The following is an 18,400-nucleotide window of genomic DNA, read 5'->3' as shown; positions in this document are numbered from 1 at the left end:
GATGTTTGAGTTTGCAAACACTTGCTTAGTACTGCCAAGTAGCAGCAGCAAGCTGAATCACTGCCAAAAGATCCAAGAGCTGGGTGAATAAACACAGAAAATGTGGCTCAAACAGTCTCAGGACTAGTCAGTTGCTTTATTAATTTATTACTGTCATAAATACAGTAAAACAACATCACCACAGTATGCACTGCACGCTGCTCCTGCAGTGGCCCTGAAGATGTCAACATGGCTCAGAACTTGAACTAAACCTTTCTCCCATCTTGTTTAGAAAGGTTGTTTTTCAGTCTAAAGATTTCATTGCTCTGAAAACAATACAGAAATTCAAGGTAATTGGCAACCATTGGTAACACATCAAAATAAACTGGTTAACCTGCCAACTATGGAAGGTAGCGTGTCTTGCTTTTGTTTCCTTTGTGAAAATGTCTGCTTCCAGTGGTTTCCACTTGGTCACCACTTCGTACATTCCAGTAATTCTGCTGTAACTCACCACTCCATCAGCTGATAAACTCCACCTCAGTGAAGTCTCAAGGGTAAACAGAGCTTCCATCCTTTGAATCATCCTGTGTGTTAGCATTAGTGCTGTCAATCATGGAATACTGACTTATATATTGATTCTAAGGACATTAGCACATAAGCACCATTCACAGGTAATATGAATTCTGATGTTTACTCCTTTAGTTCAGTTTGTTTTAACAAAATAGAACAAGATAGATAGATGCTGTTTGGCACCAAAATGCCTGAAAATTCCAGATTCAGTCCTCTTACAAAAGCCCTGCATATCAGATTTTTTGTTCTTTCTCATTTATTGCTGTGGAGATAGTTTTAGTTTTTTGTGCCAAGGTCATGGATATGTGTCAGAACCTTGTACCTCAACCCCAGCACACTGGACATGAATGGAAATTCAACAGCTTTCATTGGCACTATTTTTTTGGGAAGTAGAAAGTTGTTCCATTGCTATGTGCCATCAGGTTTTACCATGTTACTAACCCCACCACTTTTCTTTCTTTCCTTTTTTTTTTATAATCTCAGCTTCACTTATAAAGGGCCAAACATTAAAACCCATTTCACTCCTCTGCACATGTGACCAATCACTGCATCAAATGTTTATCATTGTTTAATTGTGTTTTAGAAAGTGTCACGCGCATAATTTGTCATTCTGAATTCTGATTGGTTGTCAATGCATATGTTGTGATGGACATAAGTGATAAGTGATGGACAGTGTATGAAAAACACTCATCCCTGAGGAACTTTGGTTTAGTTTCTATCTGGGTCAATTTTTAACGTAAATGAACTGAAACCACCCAAGCTCAGTGCATAGGTTGTTGAATAAGAGGAGACTGCAGAGAATAGGTGGAGTGATGGGGGAAAGTTAGCACAGCTCAGCAAGGATCAGGTAGGGCTTGCATAGTTTTCTTGTTGGCAGTCAAGGCATTCAGCATAGGCTGTGGCCTGTTAGTAGTTGGTGCGACCATAAGGCGTAGTGGTATTAAAATCCCCATGACCTGGAGTGGGACACCTCCAGCCTCTTGGACTTGAGGGTTTTGCAGGGAGATCTTATGATCATGCCTGCGAAGCGATCAATAAATACAAAACAAGCAACTCAGAGATAGAAAAACTCAACTCTAGATAGTGCATACCTTTTTTCTGTGATAAAAGAAACAAAAAGTCGATTAAGATATCATTCTGGGTAGTCCCTTCTGGCTGTATGCTTGTCCCGGTCACGGTCACAGAAACGCACCATGCACGTAGCATTTACGTTACTAATTACATGCATCATGGTGACTGTCTCTCTGAGTGTTGCACTTTCCAAGGGAAATGGACAAGCAATTATCTCTTTTAAATGAAGTAAAAGGTAAGCAAATGTACTTAGTTTGTGGGGTCATGATGATGAAAAAAGCCAACCTTGATGTCTTTATTAGAGCTCTAAACATGCTAAACTGGATGAGCTGCAAGGACTAATGCACATTAATAAAGTTAATGCTCTTTGGTGGAGCTTGGATGCCCAACAAGTAACTTTCACAAAACCACATTGTGACAAGAGACAGTGTTATGTAGGCAAGTTTTGTGGTGAGTGAGCTAATAGCTAAGAAGCAGAAAGTTCATTCAGTGGGAGAATCTGTGAAGGAGTACCTTGTTGCTGCTATGGAGCTGCTTGCACCAGACAAAGTAAAAATGTTGCAAAATGTCAGTTTGTCTCCAAGAACCTTGGCAGAGCAGATTACAGATACTGCAGAGGATGTTGAAAAAACACTGAAGGACAAAAAATTTACATTTTTTTCCCCTTCTGGCCTGTGATGAAACAACAGACATAACAAATACTGTCCAACTTGACAGTTTTGAGCATGGAATTACCGCAGAGCTCAGCACAAGATAGCTGCATGTAGCATCATCATTATCATTGCCATCTGACATCAGACGCCTCGCAAAAGAGAAGCAGTTCCAGCCATGCCATTGAAGTAAGCGTGATATATACGCTGAATAATTTAGCATGGCACCCAAAGGATGTTCCCCAAATTTACATAGCCTTTGATAGGAAAAAGTTCCCCACCCCTGCCCCAGACCTCAGAAACAAAACATTTTATCAGTACAAGCTGTGCCATGACAAAAGTTAAAAAATCTGACACAGCCACTCCCTGACTCCACTGCTGAAGAGATGGTGTGAGACAATCTGACTACAGACCATTGATATACTTTTTTGTTTCAGATTCTGGGTCAATTTGGGATAAATTCAGCAACTCTTGCACAGTATTTGTTGTCAAATGCAACAACAAAGCATTCTGTATTTACTGATGCTTTTAATTGAAACCTCTGAACGCATTTGAACACAGCCCTCCAATTCAGCTATTGTACAGAGGGTTTCAGACACTGTTAGACAATCACTGACAAATATTTCATTTGAAGTGCACTGACAACCCTTAGTCTACGCAGCAACCACAACTGAGTGCTGAAAGCTAGTGCTCCTTTGGTTAGAAATTTCTACTTCAATATTGCTGCATTAATACCAGTGGTGTCTAAACAGCTCCATATATGGCTCCTCACACCAGTTTGGTCAACCAACTGGTGTGCACTTAAATGACTTATCTTGGAAACCACCTAAGAAATACATCACTGTGCCTCTTTTAAACCAGAAAGACTAGGAGAGTCTGGGCCCTGAAGTGAACTTTGAAAGCTAGAGCTCTCAGCACTTGGCCAAGAAATCACTGCATCAATATTACTGAACACCTCTTAAGATCACACTGAATTTCTGCTTTAGCACTTATTCGTCCTAAAGCAATGAATGGTCTAAGAATTCAATATGAAATAACACTTTTCTGCAGCAACATTTAAATAATATTTAAATTCTGGTAATTGTCACAGAAGCAGCTCCTGATCACCAGGGACGGGTGCTCCTGTATTCCTGCTTATGCTTCACCCACTGGGCAGTGTAGCAGTTGTCTCCTACAGTCCACGACCAGCCTCGTCTGCTTCTGTCACTCTCCTTCTCCAACAAATGTCTCCAGTTGACCAACATGTCTCCTGCTTGACACTTTGGACTGTCCAACATCCTCATCTCCTCTTCAGTACAAAGGGCTTCAGCATCTGTATCCAGGTGTGTCTTTTTGCTGTCTAGGAAGGTCTGGCTACAGATGTCATCATTCTTGGATGAAGACAGAGATGGAAGTGAGAGAGGCTGGGACCTGAAGGGGCATGACAGTACAGGGTCAGTGGAAGGAAAAGTAAGGATGAAGGTAGAGGCAAATGCTGGCTAAAAATTTTGATAAAATGAGCTGCATAATAACTCTATGTGCAGACATACACAACTGAAACACAATGCAGAAAGCACAACAAGTCCTCCTACCTAAACTACATAACAGGTCTTTTGTCTTTGCCTTCCAAAAGAACCATACAGCCATATGAAAATTGTTGAAACCATATGCATATGATTTTTTCCTCGGCTGCTGGTTTCATGTTTAAGGTTTAGTCTGGTTTAGGGCCACTGGACAATTTCAAATCCAGTTGTATCACATTTAGTGATGTGGCTGATTCTTTTATGCTTGGACTGAACATTAACACATTTTTTCATTTTGGTTCCAAACCCTCCTCCCCTCAGGAACTTGGATAGACAAATCACCTTGTTTGTTGTGTGGGACCTCATGCATTACCTTCTCTGCAAGCCTCGACAACCTACGGTAGCCACAGTAACGTTTACATTTACAGTATCTGCATAGAGCTATAACTGCAGCTGTAAGGTTTTAGCAAACAACCAATGCTGTCTTTGTTCTGGTGAGGACATTCTCCTTTACGGTGTGTTTTAGCTACAAATGTCTGCACATAGGGTGAGCCACTAAACCTCCTAGTTTTCTTCTTTCATGCTTGTTAACCTCCGTGACAATGACAAGTTAAATGTTCAGTTGTCTAGTGCAGTAGTGTAAATACCTGCTTTGTGGTGTGTGAATACTGGTCAACCTGTGTGTGTCTGTGTATCCCAGTGCATATGACTGATCCCCCACTGGTCTCAGACCTGAGGAGGCACAAGGGACTAAAACATGAGGAAGGAGAGCAGTGCTGCCTGACTCTAGTGATTCACTCAGGGTGGTTTTTATTTAGATTTATATATTGTTTACTTAGGATCGAAGCCACAGAGAGCAACATTCAGCATCTTTAAGTCTGAACACCCCATGAAAAAAACTTCACCTTCACCTTGGCAAACTTTCCTCACTGAAAGCCAGGTTAGTATTAACCAATACATACCTGTTCAAAATTCAGGGCTCATTAAATCGATAGTTCACCCTAAAATGAAAGCCTCTTCTAACTTATGCTTAAGCAAAAACATTAAAGCTCTATTTTTCCCCAAACAGCTTAATGACTTCAGATTCAGATCAACCTTGAGTGCAAACAACAAAGAGCTTTCGGCTGACACTGTTAGAGTAAATGATGACTGCAGTTTCATTATAGAGTGAAGTATTCCTTTAAATGAATTCACACTGATGGCTGCAGCTGAGGTTGAAGTTACATCATGACTATAATAATAAATGAGTGAACATAACTTTTTGACCATGTAACATTAAAACATGATGACCACTATAACTCATTAATCAAGCATCCTCTCCAATATGACTGATATGGCCAGTAAAATTTCAATGAGTATAACAATGTCATTAACTGCCATCAATATCCTCACTAAACCATACCTGGCAAGTGTCTGTCCAGCAGTCCAACAGCTTTGCTCTCCATGTGCCGACTGTACAGGCTGCTTCTGGCAACTAGACCCTGTTGGCTACCAGAGAAATGGTAACAGCCAGCAAGGAGGATGAGAAGAAAACCAAAAATGTACAGAGCAGGAAAAAACAAAGTGACAGAGGACAGGCCAAAATAGATTCAAAAAAGAAAAAAGTAAGAAAATATGGGGAACAAAGGAAAAGGACATAATTATAAAACTGAGTATAAACAAAATATAACAAAACAGAAACAAGGACAAAAATGCAAACATGGTGTATCAATAAAATCAAATGCATAAAAATGAAAGGCCAGAAAATGGAATTAAGATTTTGGAATAGAAGGTGCATCATTATCTTATACCAACCAATCAGGTTAACACTAATTTGTGCATGACAGTTACATGACAAAAGGAAATCTCACATGTTTGGTTTTGTGGCAGATAGTTTAATGGGTTCTACAAAAAGGCAAGCAGATAAGACAGAGCCATCATGTTCCCCTCTGCTGGACAGATAACTACATTTAAAAAAAAGCTTAAGGAAGTCTGTCCTCTCTCTGTTTGAGTCAAATAATCATTCTAACCACAGCAGACTCCCCCTCTCCTTGCCACAGAAATAGGCTATCTATTGATCTATTAAGACACCACAGCCATTCCTTTAAAAGGGAAGAAGTTACGGTGCCAGTCAGAGGCCGGTCAATGGAAGCCCAGCTGAGATCTATTAAGTGAACTATTGAAGTATTAACATAGACAATGATGACAGTGAAAAGAGGAGACAGATTAACACATTAACATAATTAAAAAGAAGGGTAAAAGAAGATAAATAGGGTGGAATGAGCGAACAAAAAATAATGGGGAGGGAAAGCAAGAGAAAGAGACTGTTTAGAAAGCTTTGGTCGAGCAGAACAAATAAGTAGGAGAAAGTTAGGGTGGTGTCTTTGTGCTGGACACAATAAGTGACTAATGAGAGGAATGCAGCATCCCTCTGCCAAGCTGTGCAAATCTGGCACTAACATCAGCCTTCTGCATGCTGTAAGGTATCGTGCAGGCTTCTATGCACAACACTTCCCACTTTGTTGCCACAACACCTTATTCATAACGGGTATTAAAACACTACATACAATACAGCATTTCAACATCAATAAATACCAAGAGATGCACACAGAAATATCGGGGTAACTCAGGCACACACACTTTGGCAACCAGGATATCATAACTGAATGGGGCTTCAATGGATGGTTTAATATGTGTTTGTACACTTGAGCACTTGATTTCAGACATAATTTGAATCTGTTAAACAAAGAGAATCATCATCAGGACGACAAGCAGCCCTGCGATAACTACGCTGCATTTAAAGAAAAATTCCACACTAGTTATAAAGTCTTTTGAACAGCTAACCACACTGAATGTAGCAGGATGTAGTGTGGTATTATAATACCACTGTACATCACCGTTGCACAGGGTGTGGAAAAAGCATGTTGTCACCACTACTTGGCAGGGCCTGTCAGATTATTAGACTGGGTGAAATTTGAATTTGTCTGGAATTCTCCTGGATTGCAGTGGTCCAACACAGCAAAAGGCAGCTGTTTTTGCACTATCAAGCAATGAAAGCTTTGAGACTGCTAGTCTCTTCTGAGTCTGCAGCAAATGAGAACTTCTTTATTCATTTGAGGGGAAAGGCAGCTGCAAAAACAGGGTGACAAGATGAAAATCATGCCTGAGGCAGGCTCTGAGAAACTTGGATTACTCTGTATGATTCACAGACCTCATTATAAACACTTATGCAGCACAGTGGTTTCATGGGAGAACTGGTGCGATTGTAACACCACCACAACTGTAACAATGCTTTTTTTCCCTCAAACTATGGTGTTGCTATGGAAATGTAAATACACACATATCATGCAACTAATTATACTCTTACTCACATTCCAATGTGTATTGTCAGCAATAAACTCCAGCAGAAATATTAAAGAAGAACTTGACCCTTTCCAAAGAACAAGCAATAATATTGACTGTGAAGTTTACACTGAAGTCTGTGCTTCTCTAGTTCTATCTGTTATTACTGTGGACAGTGTACTGAGTGGGTGACATCCTGGAACCTTGAACATTAAATGTTACAATGCTATGGGTGGAATCCATGGAATATGGAGGACATTTAATAAAGCAGTAACATGGCAGTAATAAACTGTAGAATACTGGTACTGCCTTGATGAAGCATGACAGCATATCTCCCTTGCAGTGATGGTAATTGTAACTGCAATGACAACACACTGCCTGCAATAACAGAAACAGAGACAAACCTGCCCTGTGGGAAGAAACACTAAGGCCAACACAGACTGCATTTCCACTTGAATGAGTCTCATCAAAATATGTAAAATGTGCATGTCCATCCTGCATTTACATGAGAATTCTTTTGAAGAACAGACCATCCAGATATAAATTACATTGATGTTAATACCTGTGAATCTGCGCAGAAGGGCTGGATGTGTGTCATTTCTTACCTGGTGCATCTTGCCCTGCAGCGATCGATGAGAGGGGACTGTGGGCTCTGATCCCTGCTGCTCCCGGGGGCAGAAGCTGGGGCGGCTCGAGCAAGCACCCTCCTCGGAGAGGATCCCACGCTGAGGGAGTGGGAGCACTGGGAGGATACCGACCGCTGGGGGGAGTGAGGAGCAAACGGCCAGGGAGGAACCCGCTGCTCCTGTCGTACCACTGGACAGGGAAATAATTCTACACAGTGACTTTATTTATATGCAAACTTGAAAGAGATAAAATGTTATTATTAAAAAAAAACTGCAATCAACTGTAGATGCTTATGATTCAGTGACTGGTGCTGCAGTCATTCTCTTCAAGCAACAACTGAAAAGACTTATTCTATATGGCCAGCTGAGCAGTGGGGAAGACATAAATGGCGAGGCGATGTTTTGTGCACAGGCATCATTGTTAAGTTATTACAGAGCACTCCACCAATTTAGTAGTGTACTGCTATAAAGACAACTTGCAACAGACAGATAAGAAAAAGATGGTAAAAATTGAAGCAGCAGAGGCTGAGATATGTTTATTTTGAGCCCCTCATATGTGTCAAACTCTGAAAACAGTGGATCCTACCCTAAATATGCATCTTCACAGCATATTTTGTGTCTGTTAAATGCTCATCCTGATGACACCTTTAGAGTTATCTTTTTCATACTTTCAGACTGCAAGCCACAGAAGACAATTTTCAAACCTGGTCGAGTAGCTCTTGAGTCAAAGTCTCAATTTCAATCATCTTACTGTAAAAATGACAGTGAATACGCTCATCGGTTCATTAATAATCTACATTAGAAATGTAGTTTTCTAATGTTGGATATTCTGTCTCAAGGAATTGTAATTTCACTTGTGCTTGTTCAATTTAATTTTTCTTTGTCTTTGTTTCTTCCTTCAGACAATAAAACTACCCATCATCTTTCATACAAACTTGGGAAGTTCAGTCTTAACTATCAAAACTGCTGTACCTAATTAGGAACTAAACAAGTAATTATTGTATTTAGTTTGAATATTTATCAGAGGTTGGCTTTGTAACAGAATGATGTATGAATATGTTGAGATTGCTGATTAGTTAGATCTTGGCTGACCCCTGTAAATGGTCAAATCTTGTAAGAAATACCTTTATAATGCAGGGCTATAAAAATATAAGTAACTCTTTTATCTATGGCACAAGAGGAACAGGGACCAAGAGACTATTTACCTTCTCTCTCCGTTAAAGAGTAGGGTTTGATCTCTCCGTCTGGCTTTTTTAGGGGAACCTTTCTCAACTGGGCTGCTGTGGAGGAGAACACACTTAGAGGAGGGACAAAAACAGAACATGATGGGATCTCCCTCCCTCCCCCTGCCATACAGCCCTCCACACTGTCCTGTGCAAGTTACACATTAACTGTATTTCCTCTGCCAGTACCAGAAAATTACCTAGGGGTGAAAGCTTGAATATTGGTTGTGAAAGCTTTAAGATAAATCCTAAAACAGAATTCACATAGTGGTCATGAGATCTTCAATAATGGAAACTTTCTCCTAGAACAAACTAAGACTGAACTAAGACAAACATTAGTGTTCAAAGACTCAACATACTGCACTTTTATTTATCTATACGAAACTGCTGCTCCTGTTCATTGTTACTTGAGAAGTATAATCAAAGTCCAATATCCAAACGCTTTTTTGAAGCAGAGTTTAAACTTAAATATGCTGCTTAATTCATCTTTAGCAAATTCACTTAGGTGAATTTGACACCAATAAAGGGAATTCTGGTTAAAATGATTGGTAGCCTCAATCTGACACCAACCCTATCATAAGTATCAATGTTTCTTAAATTTATGACATATATCAGACATTCCCTTGCTTCCTTTTGCCTTGTCCTCGGTTCTTATCTGTGTTGAAAAACAACAGTTAGCTTCTCCATGATCTGCCACTACATTTCGAAAAGCTTTGGTTTCGTTTGCCAAGTGATCTATCCGGCTTACAGTCACTACAAAACATGTCCATGAGTACCAAGCAGTAGGCACTCAAAAGGTACAACACCTGGAGCCTATCCCAGCGGTCAACGGGCAAGAGGCGGGGTACACCCTGAACTGGTTGCCAGTCGATTGCAGGGCAAGCTTAACATTTGGAAATATAATATTAGATGGGACTTTGGGTGGATATTATAGACACCAACAATTACAACTTATTTTTGCACTATGATGCAAATAAAACTTAGAAAAAATGGAAGGTGTACATTTTTGAAAGTTTAGAAATTATTTGTTGAATCATAAAGTGTTTAGAATTCTACCAGCAACTACTTGTAGAAGATCATGTATTTTTGAACATGGACAGTAAACCCTAGGAGCATGCTTCATTTTTTTCAGACAGTTTTACAAACCCTCAAAGAGAGATGGTGCTGAATTACAGAGCTAGTGGGACAGCAGCCGAGGTGACGTCAGGACTTCAGCTCTCTTTAGCTAGGTGTTACTTTCTAGGAAAATGTGCTAAAATGCTACAAGAATACCATGGCATCTTTTCTATGCGGTCTTACTGCCTGTCCTATTTTATGCTTTATAGAGAAGCTTTTACTCCAGCACTTGTGGGTGTGCCTGTCCCTGATGGCAGGTGTTGTACCATTGGCCTTGTATTGACCTTGTTTTGTAGGCTGTGAGCTGTAGACAGACCCTTCTGCATTTGTTGCTGGCAGAATGGCACCCCTTCCAGCTTCGTGCTATAAAGCAATCCAAACTTTTGGCATACATTATAAAATGCAGTGTAGATGCTGATATAGAAGCTAACTATCTTCTTAACAATGGTCTCATTCCAGTGAATACATTAGTGTGCTTTGATGGCAGAGTCTTACACAAAGTACCTTTAATTGGCTTTTATCAAAAACTGACAGACAATTAGAGACATTGGAGGGTCAGGAAACAGGCAGGCATTCTCTCGACAGTCAGGAGGTCAACGGGGGGGTTTAAGGTGGTCTACAGGTCGTGGTTCTCTGTGGGTAGTGTCATACTCTTATACCTGCAACGGTAAGTCCAATCTATGATAGGACGCATAATATATGATGTATACTGTACCTGTAAGGTAGATACTGTGAATACAAGTGATGGAAAAGAGGAACTGAAACTGGCTGAGAAATTACGCAAAAGTGAGAAAAGTGAGACCAAGAACATCAGGAATATAATATGGGCCTACTTATGAGACAAAGGAAGGGGACAAGATGCTGGGATGGATGAGGAAAATAAAAAGAGATAGAAAAGTTCTTACAAAAAGCCGTACAGCCCCTGATCCGTCAGAGGAGTGGAGGGCGAGCCTGGGAGAGTTTGGTGAAACAAAAGATTTTGGAACTGAAATAAAAGCAGATCAGCAGTCTCGGGTTGACTGCCTGTTGTCAGACTTACATCTCTCTAATGAAGGATCTTTTTTTCTTCCACGTAGACATGTGCAACAAAAAAATGAATTTGTTCTGATGCCAAAAGCAAAAGTTCCATTTAAAGCTGTAGCATGCAAAATATGTTATGTAACTGAACTTGATGTATTCACAAAACTATGTGGCTGTTCTGGCATCGTGCGGCTTCTTTTTTCAAAACAAAGGTAAGAACATTTAAAGCTGATAAAGAAATACCACAAATGCCAACCAAGCACAGGTTCAGCTGGTAAGGACGTGACATTTGAAGATGACCACTTGCTCACACCTCATTGGTCACATTTTCCACAACAACAAAAACCAGTAATGGGATCAGAGTAGTGGAATAGTTACCTGATCTGTTGAGGAAGAAGCCGTCAAACACCACAAAGTTATTTACCTGGACAGATTAAAAAGAAAGACAAGATAACTAAAATTGCTCATGATAAAAGGCTGCTGTAAGTAAAGTTTCAATATGAATTGTTTTAACAACAATACAGAAGGTATCATATTGTCAATTTATTAATAGTTTGCATCTGTCTGTAACTCTGTGTGTACAGCCATTTGTTACTGACAACTGCTGGCATTCCCCTGAATCTGTTTGTTCTTCTCATCTTTATCAGTCTCTTTGTCATTCCCCCTCCTATTATTTATCTTTGTCTAATATGTACTTTAATATGAATGCATTCACTTACTGCGCATTTGGTAAATATCTTCAAATACTATCTGTATCTACAAATACACTGCTAGTGACAGATCTACTCCCAAACAAGTGCCTCATCCATAACGCCAAATACAGACACACAGGCCTTAAAAAAAGCCAAAATCAAAGAGACAGAGCAAGGCAGTGTTAAAAATAACTATTTTGAGTGGATAAATCACACTGAAAGTCACATGAAAGAAAAGATTTTCATGCTTTCAGATTAAAGCAAATGTAATTTCTTTTGGGTCCCCTGAGAAAAACTAATATTTTTGAGACATCAGTCAGGCAGATTCTTTTGTAAAATGTAGAGTAGATAGGAGGGAACTGACCGTTAACATACATTAATAGTGTGACAGTGAAGTACAGACTGTACCTGTGGAACACTTTGTGTCAGGCAGTAATGCTTTGCCAGGAAAGACAGGAACTTGGGCGATGGCCTGTCGTAAGCCATCACAACTGGCTCTAAATTCTTGTGCTAGAGTGGAGAAACAAGAAAACAGTCAGTGACTGATAAATAGCACATAGGAACAAACTGTTGACATCATCTGTACTGCAGGTGGCAGATAAGTGGTATTACATTGGTCAGGCTTTTCATTTTCTCTCAATAAAGTTGTGAAGTGCAAGATATTTTGGGCATCCAAGGTTCTCAGTGTTGCTCACATTGACAATGTAGGTGACTGGCAGTTGGGGAACTTTCAAGGCTTGGATGGACATGACACCCAGATTGAATTATCAGTACAAAAGGTACATTTACACCTCCACACGTCTGACAAATCACTGTGTTAAGTGGGCATTATTGTTTTGAAAAGATACCAAAAATTGAGGCAGCCTCCCCTGATTTCACCACCAGAAAAGGGGTTTTGGACGATACAACAAAACCTTTATTTGAAGCATACTGAGGCCTTTAATCTACTTGGTTTAGGGCTCAGGGTTAATTTGGGATGAATTCAATGACTATTGTGATATTATGTGATGTTTTTGTTCCAAAATGCAGCAACAGATAGACTGTCTCTAGCACATCATCCTTATTGTTCTGTTTGCTCTGTGTGTGTTCTCTGTTTTACAGAGTATCTAACATATAGCTACTGGTTAAAGAGTTAACACTGAAAAAACAGAAAGTGTTTGATCGCTTTTACCAAGCAAGCTACTATACCAGGTGCAGTGTTTCCTCTACATTCACTTAGGAGTGGCGGGCCGCCATTCCTAAATCCTAGCCGCCGCTCCTTCAAATTTCTTTTTTTTTTTTTTTTATTATTGTCCCAAATACACCACCGCCACATGTCTCCAGCTTCACAGCAGAGTCTGACGTTAATTACTCGCGAGAACGCAGCCTTCAAAGTGGCATCACGTCAAGCACCCAGGCACCAGGTCAGAGAGTCAGAGAGGAGTGTCGTCTTGGAAAATAGGGCAGCAACTTACCGGAGAAAAGGTAGACTTATTAGCTTAAGATAACTCATAATAGATTTTACAAGTTAAATAGACATTCGCAAAATATTGATGGCCAGCTAACGTTACGTAACATATTGGTAGCTTAAGTTTCTGGGTCTGGTGCCAACTCAGTGTCGCTAACGTGAGTAAACTAATTGATAGCATTAACCCAGAAAAATTCATTGTTCTGAGCCTGGGTGCAAGCTTTGCCACTGATTCTATAGCCCCCTCAAGAAGTATTTATTTATTGTTTTTATTTTTATTTATTAAATTTTATTGTTTTATTTATTAAATTTTATTGTTTTATTTATTTATTTATTTTTTTAAATTCAACCTTTAAAACGCAATTTTCAACTGGCCATTCAATAAATAGGTTGTAAAAGTAAAATCTGCAGTCAAGTGTCATTTGTTTACACTGCCATGGCTCCCCGGAGAGCCTGCCCCCACTGCTGAAAAAAATCCTAGAGGAAACACTGAGGTGTGTGTGCATGTTGACCAGTGAGGCAAGGTTACGTCGACGTGGTGCCAGGCTGCGTATAAAACGGAGCCAAGCTGACTTCCTGATGCTGGTATAGCAGAATATTTCCTCAATTCCCAGATCATTAGACAATTTGTGCTTTGTTTTTACAAAGTGCAATGTTTTCATGGATTTATTTTTGTGCCACTATCTCCATTTGTCTCTTTTCAGCCTCAGTCTTTGAGTGTGATCATTTGGACAGGTATTAACACTTTTGTTAACTTAGGAGTTGGTCTTTGGTATAATGGAACATATCATCAAAATAAAATTTTACATTTTGCATTTTACATGCATTTCACATGCATATTCGCAATGGGAAAACAATTCCAGACCCAGCCTCCCTTTGTTACTAACAGACAAAAGATCTGTACAGTCTTCCGTTTCATCACAAGACTGATTTGGCAAGCAATCAAGGCCACAGATGTTTTCAACTGAAGAGCCTGTACAAGTGACTATAATAGCACCCCCACTACACTGAGTCTGGTTTCTAGTAATATGCCTCAGAGAGAGGAGTGCTTTACCTGCAACATGAAATCAAACAGCTCCTGCCCATAACCATGTCGCTGCAAGTTGTCTGCGATGTAGAAATCCAAAACACACAGTGGCTCTGCCTCTATGTGCACACCCTGTAGGTCCTGAAAAGGAAACACAACAAGCATTCCAATACAGCTGATAAAAGAACTGCAAGACATAGACATAAAATCCTTGGAGCATGTGAAATTACAGCTGACCCAAAAAGACAGAAATAAGAAAAAAAAGATGAGACCCAAATAAAAAAGGTGACTCACAAGCAGAAATAGCTTCTTGTAGCCGACCTTAAGAAATCCCACGACTACACCACGTCCTCTGTATGTGGAGGAAAGAGTTTGAGAGTTTGATTAGGGTGGAGGGAGGTATAAAGGGAAGCGTAATGAGTAAGGCTCTCAACTTAGTTTCCAATTAGGGTGATTTGAGGCGAGCTGCTGCCATGAGCATTAAACACAGTGTCTCATGTGTCTCAACACTACAGTTCATGCATTGTGACCACAGTATGACTCAGTATGACTGCTGGTGAACTGAGCAGTGGAAAATGTGTGTGTATAATGAGTGAAAGCTGAGGGAAGGATGTGAGATATACCCATTGCTCTCTCCGTCCTTCAGCAGGTAGAGCTGATGCCTCTGGGATTGCAGTTTAGATGTGCTTGTTATAGGTGCTGTGAGCTGTTGGGCCTGTGGAGAACAAGCATGAACACTGTCAAACATGTGTAGAAATAGTACTATCACATTGAAATAACAGATAAGTTAAATAAGAAACAACTTATTTTTCAACATGTTACTTGATCCAAATAACTAATGTCAAAGTTCAATGTGAATCAAGATAAAGAGTTTCTTGCCTCACAAATGGTCTTTGGCTGAATACAGACATACAAATCAACAACAGACAAGTTTTATTTTGGCCTGCCAAGAAAGTTATTAAGTTTATTACTGACAGGTGATATGACCTGCTGCTGGCGACATTTGTCATTTTAGCATTGGCTAAAAATGAGAGGCTACTATTGGAATTTTTGTACACTGGTCTCCGCCAAAGAAAGAGCAATAACAGATTTATTGACGCTTGAGCTGTTTTGTACATGGAGAAAAAGAAATGCTGTACAATGATTCAACTAGGCTGATAACTGAAAGGGTAGAAAGAGACTAAGTTACCTCTGAGAACAGTTAAACAGGAAGATATTATCAGTTATGGTTTAAATAAACTGAAAGCTTAGCATCAAAATCTGTACAGATTTAACCAGGACAGGTTCCTGTTCTAGTACTGAGTGCACAAGTATGCCTTTAACAAGCTGGACAGAACAGCCCTGTTGCTCCTCTCAAAACCATTTATAACATAGTCTATGCAAATGTCATGGCGACCAAAATCCCATGATATCGATCTCACTGAATATCTTTTTGGAAACATCCTTGGCGATGTGCAAACCACAGACTTCTGAAGGGGCACTTTCAATGACAGGATTGTCACTATCACAGTGTGTACAAGTTATTACAAAGGCCAAAGGTGGTTGTCTGTCCTACGGAATAGACCTTTCTGTTCTCAACAATGATCAACTAAAAACATTTAAAATTATATGCATACTCCCACACCTAGAGAGACTCACCTTTGCTGAAGCTCTTCCAAGTTCATCAATAACGGTGGCTATGTGGGCTTGAAGATCTGGCCTGAAAGGACAACAGACCATGGTCAGATAAGCAGGCACTACAGAAAACAGTAAGGAGAAGGTCTCGTCTATGTTTGCAGTGGTTTCCTCTGGATGCTCCACCTCTTTTTCACAATACAACTACATGCAAAAGCCTAGAGGGCTCATGGGCGTGAATGTGTCCATCTGTGACTGAGTTCACTCTGTTTTTAACGGAGGACAGATCAGAGCTGAAGCAGCCCCCCAGAGACATTCGTGTAACACACACCATGAAGTTATTATCTCAATATTGTCCTGTTATTTTTTTTTTACACAGACGAAAGAAATATGACGCAGTGCAAAGGTTTCATGAAAACATTTTGATTGCACTTATCACATCGGTTTAAACTGACAGATTTTTTTAATGGAGTTTGGGGTTAGATTTTCTCAGTAGAGGTGTAGAGAATGTACTGTTACGTTACGTTGGTAGTATAATGTAACACGGTAACTAACCACAAAGAGAAAAGGAAAATTAGACCTTCAAACTTACCTTCCTGCTGATTTACGACCCACAACAAGGGTCTGGTCCAAGATGGAGACCCTCTCGGTAAATAATTGGTTAATATCAAAAGGAAACTCCATAATACCTCTCTATCAAAATGTCTTTTAGAGGAAACACAGCCAGTCCCAGTGGCGATGCTCAAGCAGGTGCTTAGCTAGCTACAGTAGCTAACTGTTAGTAAACGGGGCTGTTGATTATCCCACTCACCAAGTTGTTTCGGACACAAAAACAATTAGCTAGCTTCTAGCTGCCGGAAGACAACAGCATTTCACCATTAGCTATTTTGACAGAATTTGAGTGACACCAAATAATGCTCTATGTGAATTACTGGCACCTTCTATTTACATTATCACTGCGGCTCCATTGTGTCTCTATGATTGTGAGTCACTCCCCGGCAACATAAACCGTAATGTGTGTAAAAGACAGTGGCGTTAAAGGGATACATAACCACAGGGCTCACATAACATTTATCATCTCTCAGTTACAGATACATTAACATCTCTGAAAATGTTTCTGACTAAGACAAAAAGATGAGCGTGTGTTGAACAATAATTACAGCCCACTTTTGCTCCCTAATTTAATTTTACCACAATTGCTAAGGGACATTTTATCTCAGCTTTACGGTAAAATGGTCGAAGCATGCAGGACGGTTGATTTACAATTTTGCGAAGGTAGCTTCACTATTTGCAAATAAGTAACAAGATTATTGCTTTTTGCTTTTATTTAAATGACTAGATAATAATTTGCTAATGTTGCCATTCTATTAATTAAATCTGCATATAATCCGAATATATAATAGATACGTGCTGCTTTTTAGCAGTAACACCGGAAACACATTATAATATAATGTCTTTAATATCAAATGTGTATTTGTTTACATTAAATTTATCTAAAGTTACCAATCTATCCCACCCCCTGAACACCTTTATCCTCTGTTCTCTGCTGAGCTCTTTTGGACAGTTAGGTGGTGTTCAGGAACGAGAATGGATTTGGAGTTTTTGATACATTTAATGTGCTGTAAATACATACAAATACATTTAACGTAAAATTAATATAATGTAATAAAAAGCAACATGTAACTCCTTTCTAAATAATAGCTAGCAAGCACCAGCTAATGTAATAAAAGTGCACTTATTTTGCAATATTTTGGGGACAGGCTCCAACGCCTTTAAATGACACATGTCTATCAAATAATATTGTGAGTGATAAGATTCCATGAATAGTGTGGCAACACGAGCACATTCTTATCTTATCATACAAAACAGAAAAGCAGACACCCCAGTACTACATAGTACAACAATCTTTGTCAGTAAACCATTGTGCTGGGTCTTTTTCCATACTTGTACTGTCATGCGTTGGAGCATCATGTGTGATCTGTTAGCTAAACAGTTGTACCACATGGTGGCGCTGCAAGTAAATATATTCTGAGGCCTGACAGAAGAACAGTTACACAGCACAGTCTGTTGATTAACTCAGGCTTTTGATTACATGTGTTTCAACAATTCTAACCTTCATGCATTTTATTGAAAAAAAAAAAAAAAAATTAACACTAACACTTTTGCTGTTTTTTTCAGATGGATAAAACAGTATATTATTATGTACAAATATATTTACCAATAGAAGAAGTGGCTCTGGTATCAGTAATAATGGGTAGAAGCTACAGATGTGTGATATCTTAAGAAAAAATAAGTGGAGAAATAAAATGATGATCGATTTTTGGATACAGGGCACAGGGGCTCTGTTAATGGTTCATGTCAGATCTGTTGCCTTCGCAGTTGACAGATCTCAATCTAATCCAGTCACCTTATGGGAGATTTTGGAGTCACATGTTAGACTGCACTGTCCACCAACATCAAATCATCAAATAAGAGAATATCTTTTGGAAGAATGCTGTTCATCTCCCCAGTAGAGCTTCCACAATAAAAGAATGTATGATGA

The 18,400-nt window shown here is 39.5% G+C and overlaps 1 protein-coding gene across 7 annotated transcripts; it reads right to left on the bottom strand.

Annotated features, from left to right (window-relative positions):
* Positions 1 to 115: 115 nt before the first annotated feature.
* On the bottom strand, positions 116 to 16,863 carry atat1 (alpha tubulin acetyltransferase 1). Of its 7 annotated transcripts, XM_076754348.1 has the most exons (13): positions 16,451 to 16,843; positions 15,883 to 15,943; positions 14,868 to 14,959; positions 14,539 to 14,596; positions 14,272 to 14,385; positions 12,179 to 12,280; positions 11,457 to 11,502; positions 10,964 to 11,009; positions 8,925 to 8,999; positions 7,699 to 7,909; positions 5,175 to 5,260; positions 4,420 to 4,504; positions 1,023 to 3,680 (listed from the first exon to the last, which is right to left on the bottom strand). In XM_076754348.1, exons 1-13 carry the CDS (start codon positions 16,540 to 16,542, stop codon positions 3,636 to 3,638), a joined length of 1,113 nt encoding a protein of 370 aa, XP_076610463.1. In that variant the 5' UTR covers positions 16,543 to 16,843; the 3' UTR covers positions 1,023 to 3,635. The 7 variants fall into 7 exon arrangements, 6 of the variants coding, with proteins under 6 accessions (XP_076610463.1, XP_076610459.1, XP_076610460.1 ...); XR_013078400.1 differs by lacking the exon at positions 10,964 to 11,009 and having other exon boundaries at positions 116 to 3,680; positions 5,175 to 5,927; positions 16,451 to 16,863; XM_076754344.1 differs by lacking the exon at positions 10,964 to 11,009.
* Positions 16,864 to 18,400: the final 1,537 nt, after the last annotated feature.

This window comes from Chaetodon auriga, chromosome 17 (assembly GCF_051107435.1).
Source record: "Chaetodon auriga isolate fChaAug3 chromosome 17, fChaAug3.hap1, whole genome shotgun sequence".
Classification (NCBI taxonomy): Eukaryota; Metazoa; Chordata; class Actinopteri; order Chaetodontiformes; family Chaetodontidae; genus Chaetodon; species Chaetodon auriga.
The sequence above is the reverse complement of the archived record's forward strand: the minus strand, read 5'-3'. Positions and strand labels throughout refer to the sequence as shown.

Bases quoted from the DNA above. Each gene is read 5' to 3' on its own strand.
- atat1 (XM_076754344.1), bottom strand. From the start codon at position 16,542: ATGGAGTTTCCTTTTGATATTAACCAATTATTTACCGAGAGGGTCTCC. The intron at 12,281-14,271 runs GTAAAGCACTCC...TCTCCACTCTAG, and splicing joins TGTTTGATTTCATGTTGCAG to CACAAGAATTTAGAGCCAGT. The intron at 5,261-7,698 runs GTAAGAAATGAC...TTTCTCTGGTAG, and splicing joins TGCAGGGCAAGATGCACCAG to CCAACAGGGTCTAGTTGCCA.